Source organism: Coloeus monedula, assembly GCF_965178545.1.
Source record: "Coloeus monedula genome assembly, chromosome: 1".
Lineage (NCBI taxonomy): Eukaryota > Metazoa > Chordata > Aves > Passeriformes > Corvidae > Coloeus > Coloeus monedula.
Window position 1 is genome coordinate 47,044,796 of NC_138781.1, and position 19,775 is coordinate 47,064,570.

Here is a 19,775-nt window from a genome sequence, read left to right on the forward strand (position 1 = left end):
AGGCCTCTGTTAGACTGAGGAAGATTTTACCCTCGTTGCTTGTCTCCTCAGAAGGATGAAGCTGTACAGTGCACACAATTACCGGTTACGTGGCTCAGAGACAGCTGATGTAGGTTGCTACATAGTGTGGCACTTGTCAGGCGGCTTTATCGCCCGTCACTCTTGGAAAGTGACTGTGAAATGGAACTTCACCTTGTGTAGAACATGAGGTGTGGAAAGCATCAAGGCTTTGGTCAGAACAAATCAAATGCCAACACAAATGCATCAGGGGACATGTCGGTGATATCATTACTCCTCTCTGACCAAAGTATATTGTGTTGGTTTTCACTGCTTGGGATTAATTTATTGGTTCTCCTTCACGTGGTTAGCTGGACTTTTTTGTTTATTTATTTTGTTACTTGGCTTTGATTTATGTAGTGTTTGGACTCATGGGTGTCCTGTGGGTTTTCTGCTTTATTTGGAAAGATTACACTTTAAAATCTAAAACAAAAGCTATCAACACATTTTTGTTTGAAATGTTTCATATTTATAGTTCTCTAAAATTCTGTTTTCTTTATCTTCCCAGTCACATGGGAGCTTGGAGGGAACACACATGCATCTCTAATGCCAGCATAGCAGATTAAAAATAGTTTTCCTCCACCAAATACTAACAGCTGGTTGGCTCTCTTTCCCTGCTGAAGATGCATCATATAGTATTTTCGTTTTCCTGCTGTTGCCAAAATGTTAATGGAGCAGACTCTGCAAGTTTTACTTTGTAAAATCTGTTGTAATACTAATTACACTTTAACTGCATTTCTGTGAGACTTTTCACAACTCCAGTCAAGCACCTATTACCCTGTCTTGCAGTTAAATAAACAGAAAGTGGTTGAGAGAGGTGCTTTGTGTTGATTTAAATAGTAATCAGGTAATCAACGCTTCTGTAAACCCAGTGTTACTCGGGCAGCATGGAGATGTAGTGGCACACCTGAGAATAGGTCTTCTAAGTTGTGTTCCCCCAGGATGAACTCCTAACCTTTATACCTTTCCTTTACTTTTAGTGCTCCAGTGCAAATAATGTGGAAAATCTTGTCATGTTGACATTATAGCAATTGCCTATTGAAATCACTGTCATCTTCTCTTTTAACCAGTGATGGAAAATGTCTAACCATTCTATTTCAAGAAAGAAGATGTTATAGCAATATTTTTCAAAATATCATTTTTTAAATGCTGTGAGTGGACAATATTATGTACAATGACAAGTTATTTCTGAATCGAGTAGAGTATCATATAATAGCTTTTCTGTTTTTCCCCATCTTGAAGTACTCAGCAAAACTCTTGCCATATTAGAAGAAGTGAATCTGTTACTTTTATTTTATTTTGAAAATTCTTTCATAATGTCTGGCACGTAAAGTGATATTGCCTTCATATACATGATCCATAATGTTTACGTTTTGGCATAAAAGCTGAAGAAACCAGTGCAAAATATGGAGAGACATGAGAGTTAATAAAAGAACAGATGCAGCTATGTTCCAATGGAAATAATAATATACTGCCTTTTTGATAGCATAAATCAATGGGTTGTTTTTGATTAATACAGTAGGCTTGCTGGTCATATGGAGATTAGTGTGTGATATAAACCTGCAAATTAGTTTGTTGTCACATATTATGTGATATGATGGGGATTAATTTCAGGAATGCCTTAAAAATATGCTCTAAACAAAATCCTTTCTACACTGATTGTACTAGATAGATTAATCCGGTTGCCATATGGGCTTGAAATTGCCTTGGGTAGGCAAAAGAAAAATCCAGATAAATGATAACTCATTTAATACTCTGTGGTTTGTGTTTATGGAAAACAGAATTCCTCAGGATCTTCTAAAGGAAAATAGGAGTGTGCCAAAGGTAATTTCGGTGTTGAGTGTTTGCGGATGGTAAAATTATATTTAACAGATGTTTGTAATTTTTGCAGGTAATAGCTCTAGCAGATGCAGCAGAAGAAAATCAAGCCAACATGTTCCAGGCATTTGCAAAGTTGAAAAGTGCCACCCATCTGGTGATTATGCTGATTAGTTTGTGGCAGAAGCTCAGCACTGATCAAGTTGCGATTTTGGAAGCTACGTTTTTGCCATTAGCAGAAGATACACAAGAGCTGGTAAGAATCCGTAAAAGCTGCTTGAAAAATGCTCATTCACAGAGCTTTAAGCCTTTAAATGTCCATATTTCTCCTTGTACTTTGCTGAAGACTGTCTTTTGAAGTTATTTAGGTAGCCTTATTAAGTAGGTGTTTGATGCAAGCTACATGGATTTCACAAGAAAGTGGAAAAGTAGGAGTAGGTTATAGAATGTTTCAATAGAAGATATGGGTGGTACCAGTTAAATTCTGCTCAGCCTTTCCTTACCAAGCGAGGTAGGAGGGTCTCACATAAATTAAGCTGATTTTTACCTTCTGTCCAGTGGTTAGGACAAACAGAATAATATACCTAGTTTTTGAAGACTAATATAAATGCTCTATAGCATACGTGTCCACATTCCAATAGAAATATGAAATACAGACAGGTCCAGACAGCAAATACAGTGTATACATTTAATCTATTAAGCATTTGCCATACTTTGTCTTCAGCGTATTTACAGTGGTTTGTATAGTGGATGAAAGTTATCTAAACAAAATACTATGAATAGTTAATGTCCTTGTATTCTAAACCATGCTCTGTATAGTTCTGCATTCTGTAGATGTCTGGCTAATTCTGTTTTTATTTAATGAGTGTGACCAGGTGAGATTGTGTATAAAATTTGGAGAATGGTCTGTGAAGAAAAATAATGCTGTTTTTTATCCACACCACAGGTCCACAGCTAAACTCTGCTTTAGCTGAATTAAAGAATGTTCTCAGCTTAATTAGGAGTTGATCCCCAGTTAGTTTCAAGAGTTATCTTAGGTACACATTAATTTTAATTTTCATGTTTTTGTGGTGTACAGTGAATCCAGATTTTGGTGCATACCCAGAATACTTAGAATGGTTTGTGGTCTTTTAGAAAGCTTGTGCTGGGTTCCAAGTGAATCTAGGATCTTTTGCCATTTCCACCTCGGGGGCAAAAATTATTTTGGCATTTTACATGATATTGAGTCATAGCAGGCAAAGCAAAGCAGTTTTGTTGAGATTATTTTTGGATTTAGTCCTCATTTAAATTTGGAAAATCAAGCTTCACAACTGAGGAACATGCATTCCCGTGAATTGAATTCAAAGAAAGTTCCTATGAATCTCCTAAAAGCCCAACCCACCATTTTTTTGCATGACTACTTTTTATTTGCCATCAGGAGTTGGGTTGCTTTGACACAAGTTTTGATAAAATATGGTACAATTTGTTGTGTATCCTCTAATGCAGGATATCGCTTCAGCATATATCTTGATGTGGTTTTAACATGGTGGTTAACAATATTCTATGTTGAAGCTATAAGACTTTGCATAAGCATTGTAAGGATGTATATCCTGCAGAGCAGTCAGGATGAAAAATGTAAACCAACAATAACTGGAGGTGGAAATAGAAACAAAACCCTTACAAAATACTGAATTATGTGCCATATTGAAGTTGTTATGGTACCACAGAAATGTGAATGTAATTTAAGAAGCTTCGGCAGGGAATGGGGAAATCTTCTGACATACCCATGATATTTACATACAGAAGCTCCTAGCTGGTGTTCAGGTTTCCTTGTAAGCAGTCGAGTGGAACACTGGTGAAAGAAAATACTCTGAAGATTTTTTATTTACTCTTCAAACAATTCAGTGTAATGGTTTGTTGTAATTTTATTTGGAGTGAATGTGTTAGAAGACAGTTTGGATGCAGTCTACATCTCCAGAACATTTTCTGCCTTGTGAGCGTTAAACTATGGAAGTGCTTCCTTAAAAAAAGGGAAGTGTTTGGAATACACTATTAACATAAAAAGACATGCCTCTTTTACCATAACATCAACATTATTCTCAAATATGCCATTTCATTTCGAACAGATTGTATCTTGTTTTCCAGACCTGGCAATCAGTTCGATATTTAGCAAATACGAAAGTGGCATTCTTCATTCCCATTGTGTCACCATTTTTTCTCAGACTGCTAAAAGATTTCTGTTGCTGCAAACTTTTGTCTAAGAACATATAGAATTTGGGTTTTCTTGTCCACAAAGTTATAGTGGAAGAAATACTGCAAACTTGCATATTTTCTGAAAATAACAGATATTTGGCATAATGTTTTGTTTCTGGCAGTAAACTTCTAACTAGCAGCTAAATTGCATTGCTTTGATAAAACTGACTAAAAGGGTTGCTCTTGTTCAGTGTCAGAAATACAGGGACCTTCCCCTTTTTCAGTGATTCTTTCATGAATGCTGCACAGTTGTAGAAGTATAACATCAGAAATTGAATGACATCTCTCAGGTCTCAGTGAGATAAATGAACTAATTCTTCTGCTAATGAAGCCACTAAGAAATTGATGCAAAAACTGAAGAAAAGTAGTTGCAGGGAAGTTAGGTGTGGTTTTGTCCAATGTAGTTTTTTACTGTGGGACTAAAATAAAATACGTATTCAAAATATAGAAGTATATATTATTATTATTTTAAAGCATAGTTACAGCTGCATGCAAACGATACTTTCAAATGTATGCTGGTTTTGAGTTCTGTGTTTTTCTATCTGTTGAAATATATGGTAGAAAAATACTTTAGGGTGCTTTTGGAGACGAAGGAACCATGATTTGTTAATAATGTTAATAATGCACTAGAGATTTTGTTAGACAATTCATTTTTTTCAGGAGAGTTGGTCACTGTTCTTCAAGACTAATATTTCTTGTTAGCTTATAACAGGGACTGACAGCAATTTGAAGTACTGTAAAGTCTGAAATAAAAAAAATACAAAAAATTTCTAAGGGATGTTTTTCAGTGATTATCTTTTACCATATTGAGTTTTCTGGATAGAAAAAGATATTTGAAAAATGCTGAGTTTGTGATGAAGCCTATTTTTACAATAGGAAATCCGTTTGAGAAAGGAGGGAATTTGTCCAGGCTAATTCAAAGGGTTCAAACGGTTCATGCTGCACGGGGTAGTTTTGATATAATGGTTGCATGGCATCTGGATTGACTGATGGCTCATTTGCCTGATCAGTAAGGTATTAATGCTTTCTTTGTTTAAGACATTACAAAGGGAAAATATCTTTCGATATGAACATTCTGACTCTAAGACTGATGGAGGGCCCTTGGCAGTACAGCCATCAACAGCAACTTTACTGAAGAGTAAATATTTTCATAGTTCTCCTGATGTTACCAGCTAATGACATACACGTGCTTCATTGCTCAGAATCATCCCTTGCTTGTCATAGGCACCTTTGCGTTACTATAGTTAATAGTAACAGCTATAAACCGGTGTTGAGGAAGTACATTTCCATCTCTCTTTATGTTTGGAGTCACACCAACCAAGTAAATGTCTGTATTAGATCTTGAGTTTTTATTGAAGTTGTAATTTGGAAGAAAAATATGCCTGAGGGTGAAAGGCATATTTTAAGTGACTCTATGATTTACAGTAATTAACTTACGTTAGGGACTATAAATTTACCACTTCACGGTGTTGATTAGATAAAGTTGAAAAATATACTTTAAGGCAATGATGAAAAAGAAATGGTGTCAGAAAAAACTCATGAAGTACCCGTAAAAGTCACAGGAGTTACTGTCAAAAGTGTCTTTGCTTTCTGTAAGAAGATGATCTGAATGTAAATCATGAGAAAAAGAAAAGATAATTTGGGAAAGACTAGATAGCCTGCTAGGTTTTATGCATGATAGCAAATGGGTTTTATTGTAGAGTTCTTGAGTAATGTAGAAAATACTGTTTTGTGGAAAGAATCCTTTACTGAGACTAAATTCTCAAAATCAAAGGTAAGGTTATTTCTGTAATTCCAGCAGGATTAATTCTGTCATGACTGGCAGTAGAAAAATTTTTCTCTGAGTTTTCCATTGATGTCCAGTACTTTTGAAGCTTTGAGCTAATAATTGCATCTTTGGCAAGAGTAATTTTTATGAACACTAATTTTTAGAATTTATTGGAAATTGTCACTTTAATTCTTGTAATTAATCCAGCCTAGCTCTTGATCACAGTACAAATCATCTGGAATTATTTTTTTGTGCCTTATATTTTCTATATTCCACTTGTCATTGTAATCACGTTTTAAATGCAAAGCAACAGTTGCGTACCAGACTGAAATATTTAAAAATAGCCTGAAATATTTTATGTTTTCTTGTTTGCCATAGGTTAGTACAAATTATCTTTTAGTTAAAATTTCTTAAACATAACAAAAAACCCCACTCCAAACCCAATAAGCCAAAAAAATCCCACAAAGCCACCACAGTGGCAGTGATGATGGATAACTTGGAACCAGTTTTCCATATGGTTGTATCCTTTATTTTTGTGAACAGGCAATTTTACAGCAGATATATTATATTTATTCCCCTCCTTCTTTTTATAAACAAGGTGGATAATACATCTGCAGGTACGTAGTTTCAGACAGAAAAACACATGAAATTTGTTGCCTTTTTTCCAGCTCAGAAAATTACATTAAATGACATTGACTAACTTTTTGTAATTATCAAAACTAATAAATAAGTCTTCCTCCTAGCTGAATCAATGTCATGCAATAGAACCATTCAGAAAGACTCTTCTGGTACAGTGAAGCATCTAAGTCTACAAGAAATAGGGGGAAAAAGCTAGTAAATTTTAAACCCTTAATCACCAAAATAAAATGAAGGCTCTTTCAGCTTTTCCCAGTAAACACCATAATTTTTCAGTAAAAAAGGCTAGTCTCAGCCTGAAGTTTAGTTTGGTTCAGGGTAACATAAGATTGTCAAGTGAGGGGAGGTGAAGAAATGAGATTGCCACTGTTCCCTAGGCAGGAAAAGTCCTTTATTAGGGAGAAAGGTTAGAAATGGAGTAGTGGTGGGTGGTTCCTGTCAATGTCCTTTGTTCATGTGTGTGTATGTGACCCAGCTGCACAATAAGAGAAGAGCATGGTTCAAGTACCTCGAACATTCTTTTATCGTATATTTTAATATGGAAATTATCAGTGCTCTTTCTGCTAGCCTGCTTTCAAGAGGACTAGAGTACACCAGCAGTAACTAGAATCATAAAAACATTAAGGTTGGAAAAGACTTCCAAGGTCATGGAGTACAACCTTTCCACATCCAGTCGTTTCCTGAACACCTCCAGGGATGGTGACTCCACCACCTCCCTGGGCACCCCATTCCTATGTCCAACCTGAACCTCCTGTGGTGCAGCTTGAGACTGTGTTATCTTGTCCTGTTGCTGGTTGCCTGGGAGAGGAGGCTACCCCCCGACCTGGCTACACCTTCCTTTCAGGGAGGTGAAGAGCATGGCAAGGTCTTCCCTGAACCTTCTTTTCTCCAGGCTAAATAACCCCAGCTCTTTCAGTTGCTCTTAATATGAGCAGGTGGACAGAAGGACAGCTGGTTGTAAAGCCACTAAGTTACTGCAACTGTTTCTACTTTTATTTGTGATCCTTAAAAGCAGAGTTTCAAACTGATTGATTATTTAACAATGTTGGAATGTCTAAAAATGAAAGATCAAATGTTAAGTAACTTGGATGAAAGAGGGAATTTGAAGACCAAAGAGGTAGTCTTACCACTACTTAAGCACTGTCACAGTTCCTTTAACTGTCTGGTATTTTCTTTGTGCAGTTAATTTTATTTGCTGAGAAGACAGTGGGTTATGGCAACAACAGCAAGTTGAAGACAAATTGCACCACTATCTAGTGATCTTCATCTGTAGCTAAATTCATGTGATTCCTCACAGTGAATTCTCTGGGTAGAATAGAAAAGTGGCAATATTCTGTTGGTCTGAGAAAGCAATGCTTAATGTGGTCTGTTGGAAAAGTCTATGGATTAATTAAAATCTATAATGTAACTTTATCTGATGCTTTCCACTTCAAAGGACTACCAGAAGGAGCTATGCCCAATTGTATTTTCAAATTTTTTTTCATTTGCTGTTTTTGTTGGTGTTAGATAAGAAGGGGCTGTAAGACTAATTTTTTTAACAGGCTGCTTCTGGTGGTTCCCAATAGTAATGGTTTTCAAAAAATAAAGCTTTCTCTATTTCTTCCAGATGGCATAAAATTGATTTAAACAAAATTATGCAGAAATAGTTTGGTATGCATTATGAATTGTAAAAGTTCAAAGGACAGAAAAAATTGTAGTATTCTTGTCCTCTTTAATTGTATGCCCTGAAAATTGTATCAAGCTCAGAACAGGCATTCAACCTTGGTAAAAACCTTATGCTGATGGAGAATCTGGCATATCTATTGGTTAGATGTATTTTAATTAAAAAGTTTAGAGAATTAATTTTAACTTGAGCATTCATGTTATTTTTTCTGCTGGTACTGGAATCCTGAAGTTAATTTCCAGTGTGCTGTCTCTGTTGCAAGCAAAGGCCTACTTAGGGATCTTATTTCTTGGTGTAAATTAGTCAAGGCAGAACTGTGTTCTGCTTTGATTAGTTTGCTTCCAGCATATATCACCTCCTTTTAAAATAATTTGGATACCCTGCAAAGTACCTCAGTTATCCCAAGAGATGTACTCTTTGTTTGATAAATTAAAGAAGCTTCTGTTATCAGACGTCTTTCTCTATGTAGTATTGTGATTGGGGACCTCTAAACTTTCTCTTTGTTAGAGTGATCTGTCTAGTTCAGGTACAAAGAGCTATTTTAGTGTAGTGGTAATTACTGAGTATGTGGTGCATACCAGGAGTTCAGATCAGTTGTCATCTAAACTGCTTAATGACAAGAGTGATGCATTACAGTGATTACAGCAACGTTGTTCAACAAAGGGTCTTAACACTTAATATATATAATCAGTGGCTCTTTCTTTTGCTTTTGTTTTCTTTTTTCTTTTAAAGAAGTATATTGTCAGTGGAGAATTCCCTTGATATTGTGTCTTAATTGAAAGATCCTCAGACTCCTGCTAAGCAGCCTTCCAGTAAAAGGGTTTACAAGAAGGATAGAGAGGGCATGTAGTGTTAAGTCAAGGGGGAATGGCCTTAAATTGCAGGAGGGTAGGTTTAGGTTAGATAATAGGAAATAATTCCTTGCTATAAGGGTCTTGATGCACTAGAACAGGTTGTGTACCCCCCATCCATGGAAGTGTTCAAGGCCAGCTTGGATGAGGCTTTTAGCAACCTGGTCTGCTGGAAGTTGTCCCTGCCTGTGAACCGGAGGACCTTGAAAGTCCCTTCCAACCCAAACCATTCTATGATTCTGTAGTATATATTAGAAATGTAATGTGATTTATGATTGATTGTAAAATTCTGATGGAATTGCTTATGTACTGAAACAATAAATCTATTTCAGCATCATTACAGTATGACCTTTATGTTACCTAATAGGACAGGGTTTATAGAATTAAAAGTTGCATATTTATTGTTGGTTTTACTTTCTAATTGTCTGGCATCAGTTCAAAGCTATGATACTTTTATTATAAGTACTGTAGTGCTATATTAGTACCATTGTATCTAACCATACATCGTGGCATTTTCTGAGAAAATGAATTACTCCCAATAATTTTATGAAGCTCTCTGTTTATATTGAACATGTGGCAATGGTATGCAGCTAAATTAATCATTTTCCTTATATCTCATGGTCAGAAATGTTTCTGAGAGGGTGTATCAAAATCTAATCACTACAATAATATTTGGTTTTGGGGGAAGCGGGAGGAACCAGTTGTGATGAGACTGCGTTTGGTTCTGAAGTTGTTGATGGCTGTTCTTGGTTCTATGTTGCAATCATGCAGCGTTTTTTGGTCACTACTAGATAGCCTATAGCTATTGTTCGCATATTGTGCTGTTGTATAATTGGTTTACTGGAATTTACAAAGTTATCATGTCACACAGATAGATAGAGATAGGTAGATAGGGAAGTCATACAGAAGATGTCACATGAATTTTTCATCTTGTTACAAGATCCCAGAAAAAAACTGACTTTTTTTTACCATGATTTTCAGAATAGTCATTTTTTCAGATGGATTTTTTTTTTGTTTAGTTAATGGTAAGATGCTTTGTCTCAATTCCTAGATTAAGAATGATATACCAGTATTCTCTCATATTAGCACAGGTAGTGAGAGACTCAATTTACATTAAAATAGGCCAGATTAAAGGTACATAAAGGTTGCATAATTAATGTCCTTCATAATCTCCTGGCTTTTTCAATGAAATGAAAGTTTGATAAAGCCAAAAATATGGTTTAGATACTTCAAAAGTAAAACAGCTTATAAATCAAATTCATAAAGGAGGAGGAGTTAATGAACTTTGCTGAAGATACTGTCTTAAGAAAAAGCCCAAAAGAAACCCCCTACCATAAATTTGAAAGTTGGCTATCCAAGTAAACATGCAAGTCCAGTTTACCACTATCCTCTTTGGACTCACCTGTGCATCTTGGGAGAATAGAAATTCCACAATTTGAGGCAACAGAACTGAGTTTAATGATACTGGTGCATAGATCTAAAGTAATGTGAGAATTTAAATAGGAAAGAAACTTTATGACGAGCTTTTTGTTTTTTTTCCCAGATAAAAATATTTGAGTGTGTGTGGTTCCATATTTCACAGCTTTTGGAAACACAATCTCATTTGTCAGTGTTTCATAGCATATTGTATTGGTAACCTAATAAGAAAGATAATAGCGAAAGATGAAAATTTCCTCTTCAAGAATATCAGTGATATAAAAATGGAATATGGGCTGAGATGCAAGGAGAAGTTTCAATAATCTTGTTTTAGCATGTGTTTTATCTACTTTTTTTCTCCAGGCTGAGTATAACAAGGTCCAATTCCTCTTCCCCATATCAAAAATTGTCTTGCTGGACCTAATTGTAGAGTTCATTGCAGACCTGCTGTTGGATGTGTAGCATTCTTCAGCAAGATGCACAACTCTTGGTGTGTTTTCTTGCCTGCAGACAGCTTTGACAACATCTGCAAGATCCAAACAGCACCTCAGTTTTCCTAACTAACTGGTGGAAAGTCATTGAGGAAAAGAAAGATGAAGCGTTAGATGGTTTCAGTGCTAAAAATCAAAACAACAGGCTTCTGAAGCTGGCAACAAAAGAAGTCAAGTCACTCCATTCATGTAGTGCTTACAAGAGTTTCTTTCATCAGTTCCCAGAAGGGATCAGTGGTCATAAGAAGTCAAGTTAAAAAGAAAATTAAGATGAAAAAAAATCCCTAAAAAATTCAGGATTCAGGAATAGTGTCTACAGAAACAAATGAAGTGTGTGAACTTTTGCTATTCCAGACAGGATGCATTTATATTACAATAAATAAGCATTGCTAGATGAATAACTGTTGAATTATATAGTTAGAATTTATCTGTTGAAAAAATGTGCTCTTTTCCCTGCCTCTTATCCACTCGTAAAAGACCACTGTTGTCCAAAAAAAAATCCAACAAACCAGGTGTTAGGAAACACTCTGTATTGCTCCAATTTCTAGATATGAGACAATTTGAAAGAAGAGTTGATTCGCACAGACGCTTTACTTGTCAAGAAGAAGCCTACTGAGCTGATTCTAATTTTAACCTAATTTTGAAAGTCTTTCTGTGCAAATGAAGAACATCCAATGCTAAAAGATGCAGCCCATATGGAAATTTGACTGCAGTATATGGAGTTTAAATTTTAGTGGAGGAGCTAATGAAACCATCATCTATATTCATCCTGGTATGTAATTTTTCGGTGAAGCATGCACTTTCCTGAGAGTAAATTACTAATCTCAAGAGCATGGAAGAGTTAAGCAGTATTAGAAATATTATAATTATGATCCCCACCTCGAGCTTTGCTTTCTTACAGGTGATACACTCTTTAGTCACATTACCAGTTGTTTCATTAATACAGAAAACCTTAAAACTGCTGATAACCATAACTTGTTTCTGTGAGCAGGACTTTGCTCAGAATTGGACTTGAAAAATAAATTAAAATCTCAGAAGATAGAGGTCATCCTCTTGATGCATGCAGCTTTCAGAACGTTTGTTTAGTAATGCTCACTTTGCTAGATTTCTAAAACACCCACTGCTTTTAATATTGCTCTTCTACATTTTTATTTTTCCAGAAGGTTAGTTTAGGAGCACCATTCCTGAAAGAAAAATATCACCTATTCTATAAGATAGTTTTAAAAACACTATTTTGATTACTAAGCCATATGCATTTTTAACTTTCTTTCCATACTGAAAACACTGTAGAAGGAGAGTTTGGCAAATCTTGATCTAAAGTTAAATGTCCACAGAATAGAGTTCTCCAAAAGCTATATTTATATTTAATGCAGAAGTGTTTGGTGGTTTGTGAATTGAACTTCAGAGGACAAAAATACCAGAGAAACTTTTAAATGGCAAGTATACTTTTCAGGAAAGAATCTGTCATTGAGATTTTTCTCAGGTGAAGTTGCCATAGGCTATCAATGTATGTTTACCAAGTAGGACTCAAAATGAGAAGTTCTTGTAGAGAGTTGCTTATGCTGCTGGAGTTACTATTAAATAAATATTTCTACATTGAACAGATAAAGTTGCTGTTTCTGTTATGACTGGCAATTACAGCACAGCTGTGCAGGAATTACAAGTGTGTCTGTGACAGACTTTTAAATGAATCCGCTTTATTCACAAAGGATTTTTGCTAAATCTGATTTTTGCAGTCTATTGACCTCAAAATGTGAGAGACTAATATTTGAATTAGATGTTCTGAAGTAGTTGGAAAATAGTTGTTGGCATAAATACTTAATATTAAATAACTCTCTACAAATCTGTTTTGCTATACCTGGACCAGTTCGATAAATATTGTAAAGACATCTCATACACTTTCCCTTACAAGTCTTGATTACTTTCTGTAGTCTTTTATTTGTTGTTCTTCACAGACTGTTTAAGCTTTTACCTTAAATATCTATTGTGTCAGGATCTCTACAGAATTTGACTGCTCATATTTTGTTAGGAGTTATCAAGATGTTACCTTGTACTTCTCTGGGTTTTTGAATTTTCTTTTGTCCCTTGTTTGGCTCTTGTTTCTTGTGTTTTAAGTAAATTGTAATTTGTTTGGAGTAGGTAAATTTGCTGAGTCCAAACCCTTAATAACATTTAAATGTCTGTAATACTTATAATGTAGCTCCTCACAATAGGTTTACTTCAGAGTACCATCTCACAAATATGGATGGTTTCCATGATTTAAAATGAAATTTATTCATCTACTGTTTTGAACTATTCTTCTAGAACTATGTGTCATACAAATTTTCTTCATTTTCATAGTTCTGACTTTTACTTTGTCTGGGATGTTCAAGTATATCCTCACTTTGATATTGTTTTTATCAGTCTGCAAATTCCTACTAGAACTGAATTTCTTTAAATGACAGTAGAAATCAAAATCAGAACAGTTAATATTATGAACATTATGCATCATAAATGATTTAAAGAAAGATATGACTAGAGAGAGCAGGTTTATTGTAAGAACTTCAGTTGTGATTTTTCTATTGTGTGCTCAATACATATCCTTCTTAGGCACTGAGTAGATTTGGAATGTATTTAAGCTTGACTCATGTGTCTGGATTTTCATCAGACTTGAATTCCGCTAGTCTGTAGGATTTTGCCAGTTCCCTGTTTTTCAGTTATCCCAGGGGTAGGTTTTTGTTTTTTATATATGTGGAGGTGCTTTTGATTTGATTTTTTTTTTTTTTGTTTAAATGCAAAATTGAATTGTAGAAGATTCCAGATAATCTGTGACTGATGTTTCTAATGCATTATGTTAAAGCAGACTGGTTTTATGTTATTACAAGGATAATTATTCAACCAAGAATATTTTTTTCTTAGAAAACCTTTTCTTAAAAAGTATACTGTCTCTTGACACTGTTCAAATGTCACACATTAAGACTTCAGTAATATTTTGCTGCACTTTTTTCTGAGTGCTAAATAAATATTGAGTCTATTGGGTTGTCTTTTTCTTTTCTTTTATTCCAATTCTTTTCAAAAGGTCTCCCTAAAGGATTTATCAATTCTTTTTTAGCAGTAATTTTTCAGGGACACGCACAAGGAAGGTTTGTCATTTCCATTTCTGACAGCACGCACAAATGTTGTATGCCTACTTTATGGCTTCTGTGGCTGTTATCTCCTCTTTGAGACAAATAGATCAGTTAGAAATATAGAATATGCTTGAAGAATATGGATTAGGAAGACTGGTAGCACAGTGAATACCTGGCCAAATTTGCTGGTGGTCTGTGCCTGTGTTGGAGATTACCAGTTTGGTAGCCATGGATTAGTGGATTACTGGTTTGTATATGTAAGAATAAGATAATTCTTTTTAATTGCTGTAAAAGCAAAGTGCTGAGAGACACATGGCTGGTGTTTCTTGTGAATTAACATATACAAGGCTTTCAGATACAGAAACCTCTTCTTTGGTGGTTGAGATAAGCATAAATGCCAGGATTGTCATTCATGTGGTGAACTTTCAAGTATTCTAGCATTTTTGAAAGCTGATGAAATCACTATTGTGTCTAAAATAAAGAAACAAGATATAGCCTGGCAAATTCCTGAGTTAACAGTTGTCAGAATTCCCATAATTTGGCTGGCACCAATTTTGCATAGTTTCTGCAGTATATTTCACATTGCATTTGAATTTGAACTGCCTTGATTGTCACTCCAGGATAAATTACATCATAGGTAGCTCAGAAGATGACTTAGGAATATTATTAATAAAGATAAAGGCTTTCAAAGTAAAAGATACACAGTCAAATACTTATCTGGCTTATGCACAGTTCAAGTTTGACTGATATGCTGTTAGAATGATTTATTTGCACTTAAGACAAATAGTACTCATTTGTAGATCTCTGAATTATACTAACTGTTTAAATGTGTTAAGAAGTGACACTATATGAGTAAACCTACCGAGTCTGACAACAGGCCCTATCTCAGACTTCTGCCTATGGAAATCCTTCTCTCAGATCCTGCCCTTATCTATGTCTAGTTGACTCTGTTTTTGACCAGCTAAACTCTTGGGGAGTGGGCTCTTGCAGTCAAGTGTCAGGCTACAAACAAGGTACTCTGGATGAAGCCTTAAGCCAAAGTGAGATTGAATGTATAATTATGGTCACACTCAGAGACACCTGAGGATCCTTCGTGGCAATTTGTGTGGAATACCAGTGATGTGTACTAATATATTAGCTGTGCTAGTATCACAAATACTAGTGTCTAAATCTAATGTCTGAAAACATTTGGTTTTCAGACTCCTGCAATGTATTTGATTTGGTTAAAAGAAAGTGCCAATCTCTACCTACTACCTAAAAGAGAAAATTAATAATATATATATGCAAAATATGAAGCCCAGCCTTTCCAAGTGAAGAAGTAAAATTGATGAATTAAGTATTTTTCATATCTACCTGAATTATATGAAGAATTTGGATGGTTTAATAATGCCTCTCTTTGTGAGTCTTGACTGACGTTTATTGTCACAATCACGGCAATGCTTGCTGGTAATAGAATGACGGATTACTGGCATCACACTCCTGCTGAAGGTGTGCCTTTCAGTCCTCAAATATGCAGAGTACTACACAAAAAGCCACTAATGAATATTACAACTGTGGCAGTAGAATCATTCTGCAGTGTGGGCTATAGAGGAGAATACTTTTATTTGCAAACATCTTTCAGCTTTTTTAACATGTGGAGAATTTTTCTTGTTCCTTCAATTCTCCCCTTGCACCAATAAAAATTACTGACAAATGCAGCCCTATTTGCAGCCATTAATTCTTAGTTGTACAAAATCACCTGAACAGTTTCCATCAAGTTTTTTTTCATGTAGAGGTAGCTTTTATGTACTCTTTCATTAATCATAAAAGCTGCTTTAGATTTGACTGGACTTACTAGGTCAACAGACCTTGAATTGGAGAAGATAGTTTTATGGTCTACTGAGAAACTAGTTTTACATGGAAATGAAATACAAGAACAAGGGTTGGAAAATGTTAAGGCTGTGGTATAAAGTAAAACATACCTGTGTGAGCCAAGGACAGAATACTAGCCACTTTTAATTTCCTGACTTTTGTTAGCTTGTAATTCAGTGCTTTTATTTAAATGCTTTTGCCTGAGTTTTTACAACTTATTTGGAGAGACATATTGGCCAGCTTCTCAGCTACTGTATGCTGACAACAGTTAATCATGTGTTTCTTTGTCTTTTAGTGAAACTCAAGATTCTTATGTTTATGTTGTCTTATTTTTCATGATTTGTAGTATAATTAGGAGTGGCTGGCTTGGCTGTTTTTGGTGCTTTGTACGTATTAAGTTTCATTGCCCAGTGTGTGGGAACGTAGACAGCATTTACCAGCTCATTAACCTCTTTAAATTGGCTGCAGAATGGATGATTTCCTGTCACCATCACAGGTCAGTGGATGCATTGCATTCTAATGGACTCTTTCTAGAATATTTGAAAAATGTTAAGCTACCACAGCATTGATTGATTGATTGATCGATTGGCATGATTTTTCTAATTTATGTGTGGTTTTTGTGGGGGGCAAATCCAGATAAGATAATAGGTTAATGTTGTTTTTATGAAGTCAGAAAGGCAGATATTGACTAAGAAAACCTCGCTAGGTGATCCTGTTCCTCTGCAAAATGTAAATATTTTATACACACACATCACATTTCCAGGACACTCAGTATAGGGTATGTTTGGACAAGGATGAAGTGCATATGACTGTGTGGTCTCAGTGGTATACTTGACCACTAGTAAGCATCTGCCCTGGATCTGTTCTTAGGAATTTCACAAGATCAGGAAGGGTGGCCTTTGATTCTCTGTGTTAAAAGTGGTGTCCTTCACAAAAGCCATTATATATTTAACTGAAGAAATCCATAAACCTTATTTGCTCAGTGGACTATAGCAGGGTTGACACCATCATTCTTTCAAATGTTACACTTACTGAGTCATGGAAATTTGCATAGGTAGGTGATTTTGCTGTTCAGCTGAGTGTTTTCAATCATGTAGAACACATCATGAGAAAGAGCTTAAAAACAAGAAGACTCAGGGTTTGTATTATCTACAACTGGATACCTGAGTTTTCTTTTCTGAGTACTTGCCATGTAAAGAGCAAGCTTGGTGTTAGCTTCTGCTAGGTTGGCAGCAGGTAGAGCTGGGTGATTCTGGACTGTCATGTCAAGATTTCTAAAGTGAATAGAGACTTTTGCCAAAATAAGTCCCAATCAATTAGCAGCATGGAGAGAGCAGACACTAATACTACAGTGATTGAATATACTTTCCTGTACATGTACGCAGCGCATACATAGAACTTACTTACAGGTGGCTGAATACTAAGCGATATTATGAGTTATGAAGTTAGCAGACCATAAAGCCCTTTATTTAGTTGCTAACCCTATCCAAGCTCTGCAAGATGCTAGTGAAAAGACATGAGAAAGCTTTGTGTCTGTCTCGCAGGTTCATTAATTATAGATGCTTTGGATTAATCACATAGGCTCATCACGGAGTGTAATTTAAGATTACAGGATGCATCAAGTGGAATCAATCTGCATGTCATACTGCAAAAATGAGATAGATGTCATATGTTAGATTTTATGCATTAACCTAAAAATCTTGCCACAAACAGTAGGACTTCTGCTGTCCAGGATTCTTCCTTAAAGGAATGTCTTTGATTTGTTTGTGTCACTGAAAACCACAGTACAGATTACAGACTCAAAGCTAATTTTTAAATGTGCTGTTCAGGGTGCTTAGTGAAAAGAAACTCGCTTTTACTGAGTGTTGTTTGTTTTAACTGAAGTGATTACTAAGCTGGTCTTTCATAAATAGTTGACACTATGCTGAAATCACTCTCTGTTCATCATAGCACTGACACACCTGTGCTCATAACTTAAGGTTAATAGATGTGATAAATGGGTACTGAATATCTCTAGCTTTGGGTTGTAGTCATTATGTTCTCTGCTATTGGCATGTTAGGAGAATCTTAGACTGTGATTCCAAGAAATGTATAATTGTATACATATTTTTCCCTGGCCTTGATGTATCATCATCATAATGTTATATACTATGTATTATGCTTTTGTTTATAGCTCCATTCTGTTCTCAATTTTAAATGTCACAACCAAGAATTTCTAGTTTTCAGTTATTAATGCAATGACTGAATTTAACTGTTCTAGTTAAATTTAACTGTCCATACATTGCTATTATTGAAATTAGATTTCTCTGTCGACTTCAATATTGGAACAAGTTTGTTTTTTCAGCTTTTGCTTGTACAAGTTGAAGTTGGGTGTTCATGACACTCATTAACCCCCAAACAATATTTTATGTATCAGTATAATTTAAAAATTCTCAGTCCATGATTTGTTACCTTATTTTTAATATGCTATATCATATTACAGTTCACCTAATTTTTAATTTCCTTTTCTCTAATGCAGGGTTGGGAAGAAACTGTGGATGCTGCAGTTTCTTACTTGTTAAGAACTTGTTTGTCAAAGAGCTCCAAGGAGCAGGCCCTGACTCTCAGCAGCCAGTTGTCCATGCCCAAAGATACCAGCAGACTGAAGAAGAACATCACCCTCTTCTGTGATAGATTGGCCAAAGGTGGTCGCCTTTCATTAAGTACAGACTCAGTCACTCAGCAAACTGCTGTCATGCCAGGTAAGACATGAAGTGCACGTTCAAAATCCAAAATGTTTATTTGCATATTAAAACTAAAAAGTTTGAACATTCTATTTTCTTGGCAGTTTGTTTTTCATTGATTGTGGAAACCAAACACTGGTTGTGTTGCTGACAAGTAGAATGACTTAGGTAATAAGATAATTTTAAGTCTGAGGGATTTTTCTCATTTTATTCAACACTTGCTGTTGCTCTTACACAGTATGCACAGTAATGCAGCAAATGAAACCCAGAAGGTCATTGTTAACCTCTGAAATTCTTATCACTTATTTCTTTGCACATTTCAATTGGATGTGTACATGTGTATGTGTCTAATGTGATGGAAAAAAGGAAGAGTGAAAATTCATGCTTTCTTGGTAAAGAAATTAATATATTTATAGTAGTGGCTTTATGGCCTATGCATATGATAAATCACGAGGTAGTGATAACACTAAATAAAAAAAATCTGCAACTTTAGAAGGTACTAGTTGGCTGGGTGATACCTCACAGAAAGCACGAAATTGAAGATAAAACTTATTTAAGTATGTGTTGAGTAATATTTTCCATATAGAAAAAGAATGTGGCCAAGATTTCACAGTGCAGAATGATTTACATGAATGTCATGGAATTACTATTTTTAAAGGAAATTTTATTAATGTCCTTTTCTATATTGCTACTTTTTAGTAATAGTGGGAGCAACATCACACTTTTTCTGTGGAGCCTGAATTTTACCATCTTTGTACTGTTGCAAAACATTTTCTCCCTGTGTTTTCCTCCAGTGAGATAGATAGATAGATAGACAGGTAGATAGATAGATAGATAGTCTCTTAGTAAACATCAGATACTCCTGGTGACTTGGAAACAGGTATTTTTTTTCCTGGCTTTCTGCTCTGAATTTGGATTGGCTGTTCATTCGACTTCATACTCTCCTAAACCATAGTATCACTATGGTCTTGGACCTCAATGCCTTCCTTCTCCTGCAGCAGTCTTCACATCTGTAAGGAAAAGTTTGTATTTTATCTTTTCATCATTCTTAAAGCTGGAAGTTTATTATGTTGGCTTCATGGATATGGTTTTTGATAAAGATTGGAGTTGTGTTAGGGCAGTATCTTGATTATCAGTATTTTGCTTTCTTACATTATAAAGA

The 19,775-nt window shown here is 35.3% G+C and overlaps 1 protein-coding gene across 1 annotated transcript in view; it reads left to right on the top strand.

Moving 5' to 3' along the window:
- The window catches only part of BBS9 (Bardet-Biedl syndrome 9), a 286,626-nt gene that overhangs the window by 126,633 nt on the left and 140,218 nt on the right, over positions 1-19,775 (top strand). The window contains exons 20-21 of the mRNA XM_082287559.1: positions 1,949-2,131; positions 18,409-18,631. Of these exons, the coding sequence (XP_082143685.1) occupies positions 1,949-2,131; positions 18,409-18,631 (406 nt within the window). The remainder of the gene's footprint in view (positions 1-1,948; positions 2,132-18,408; positions 18,632-19,775) is intronic.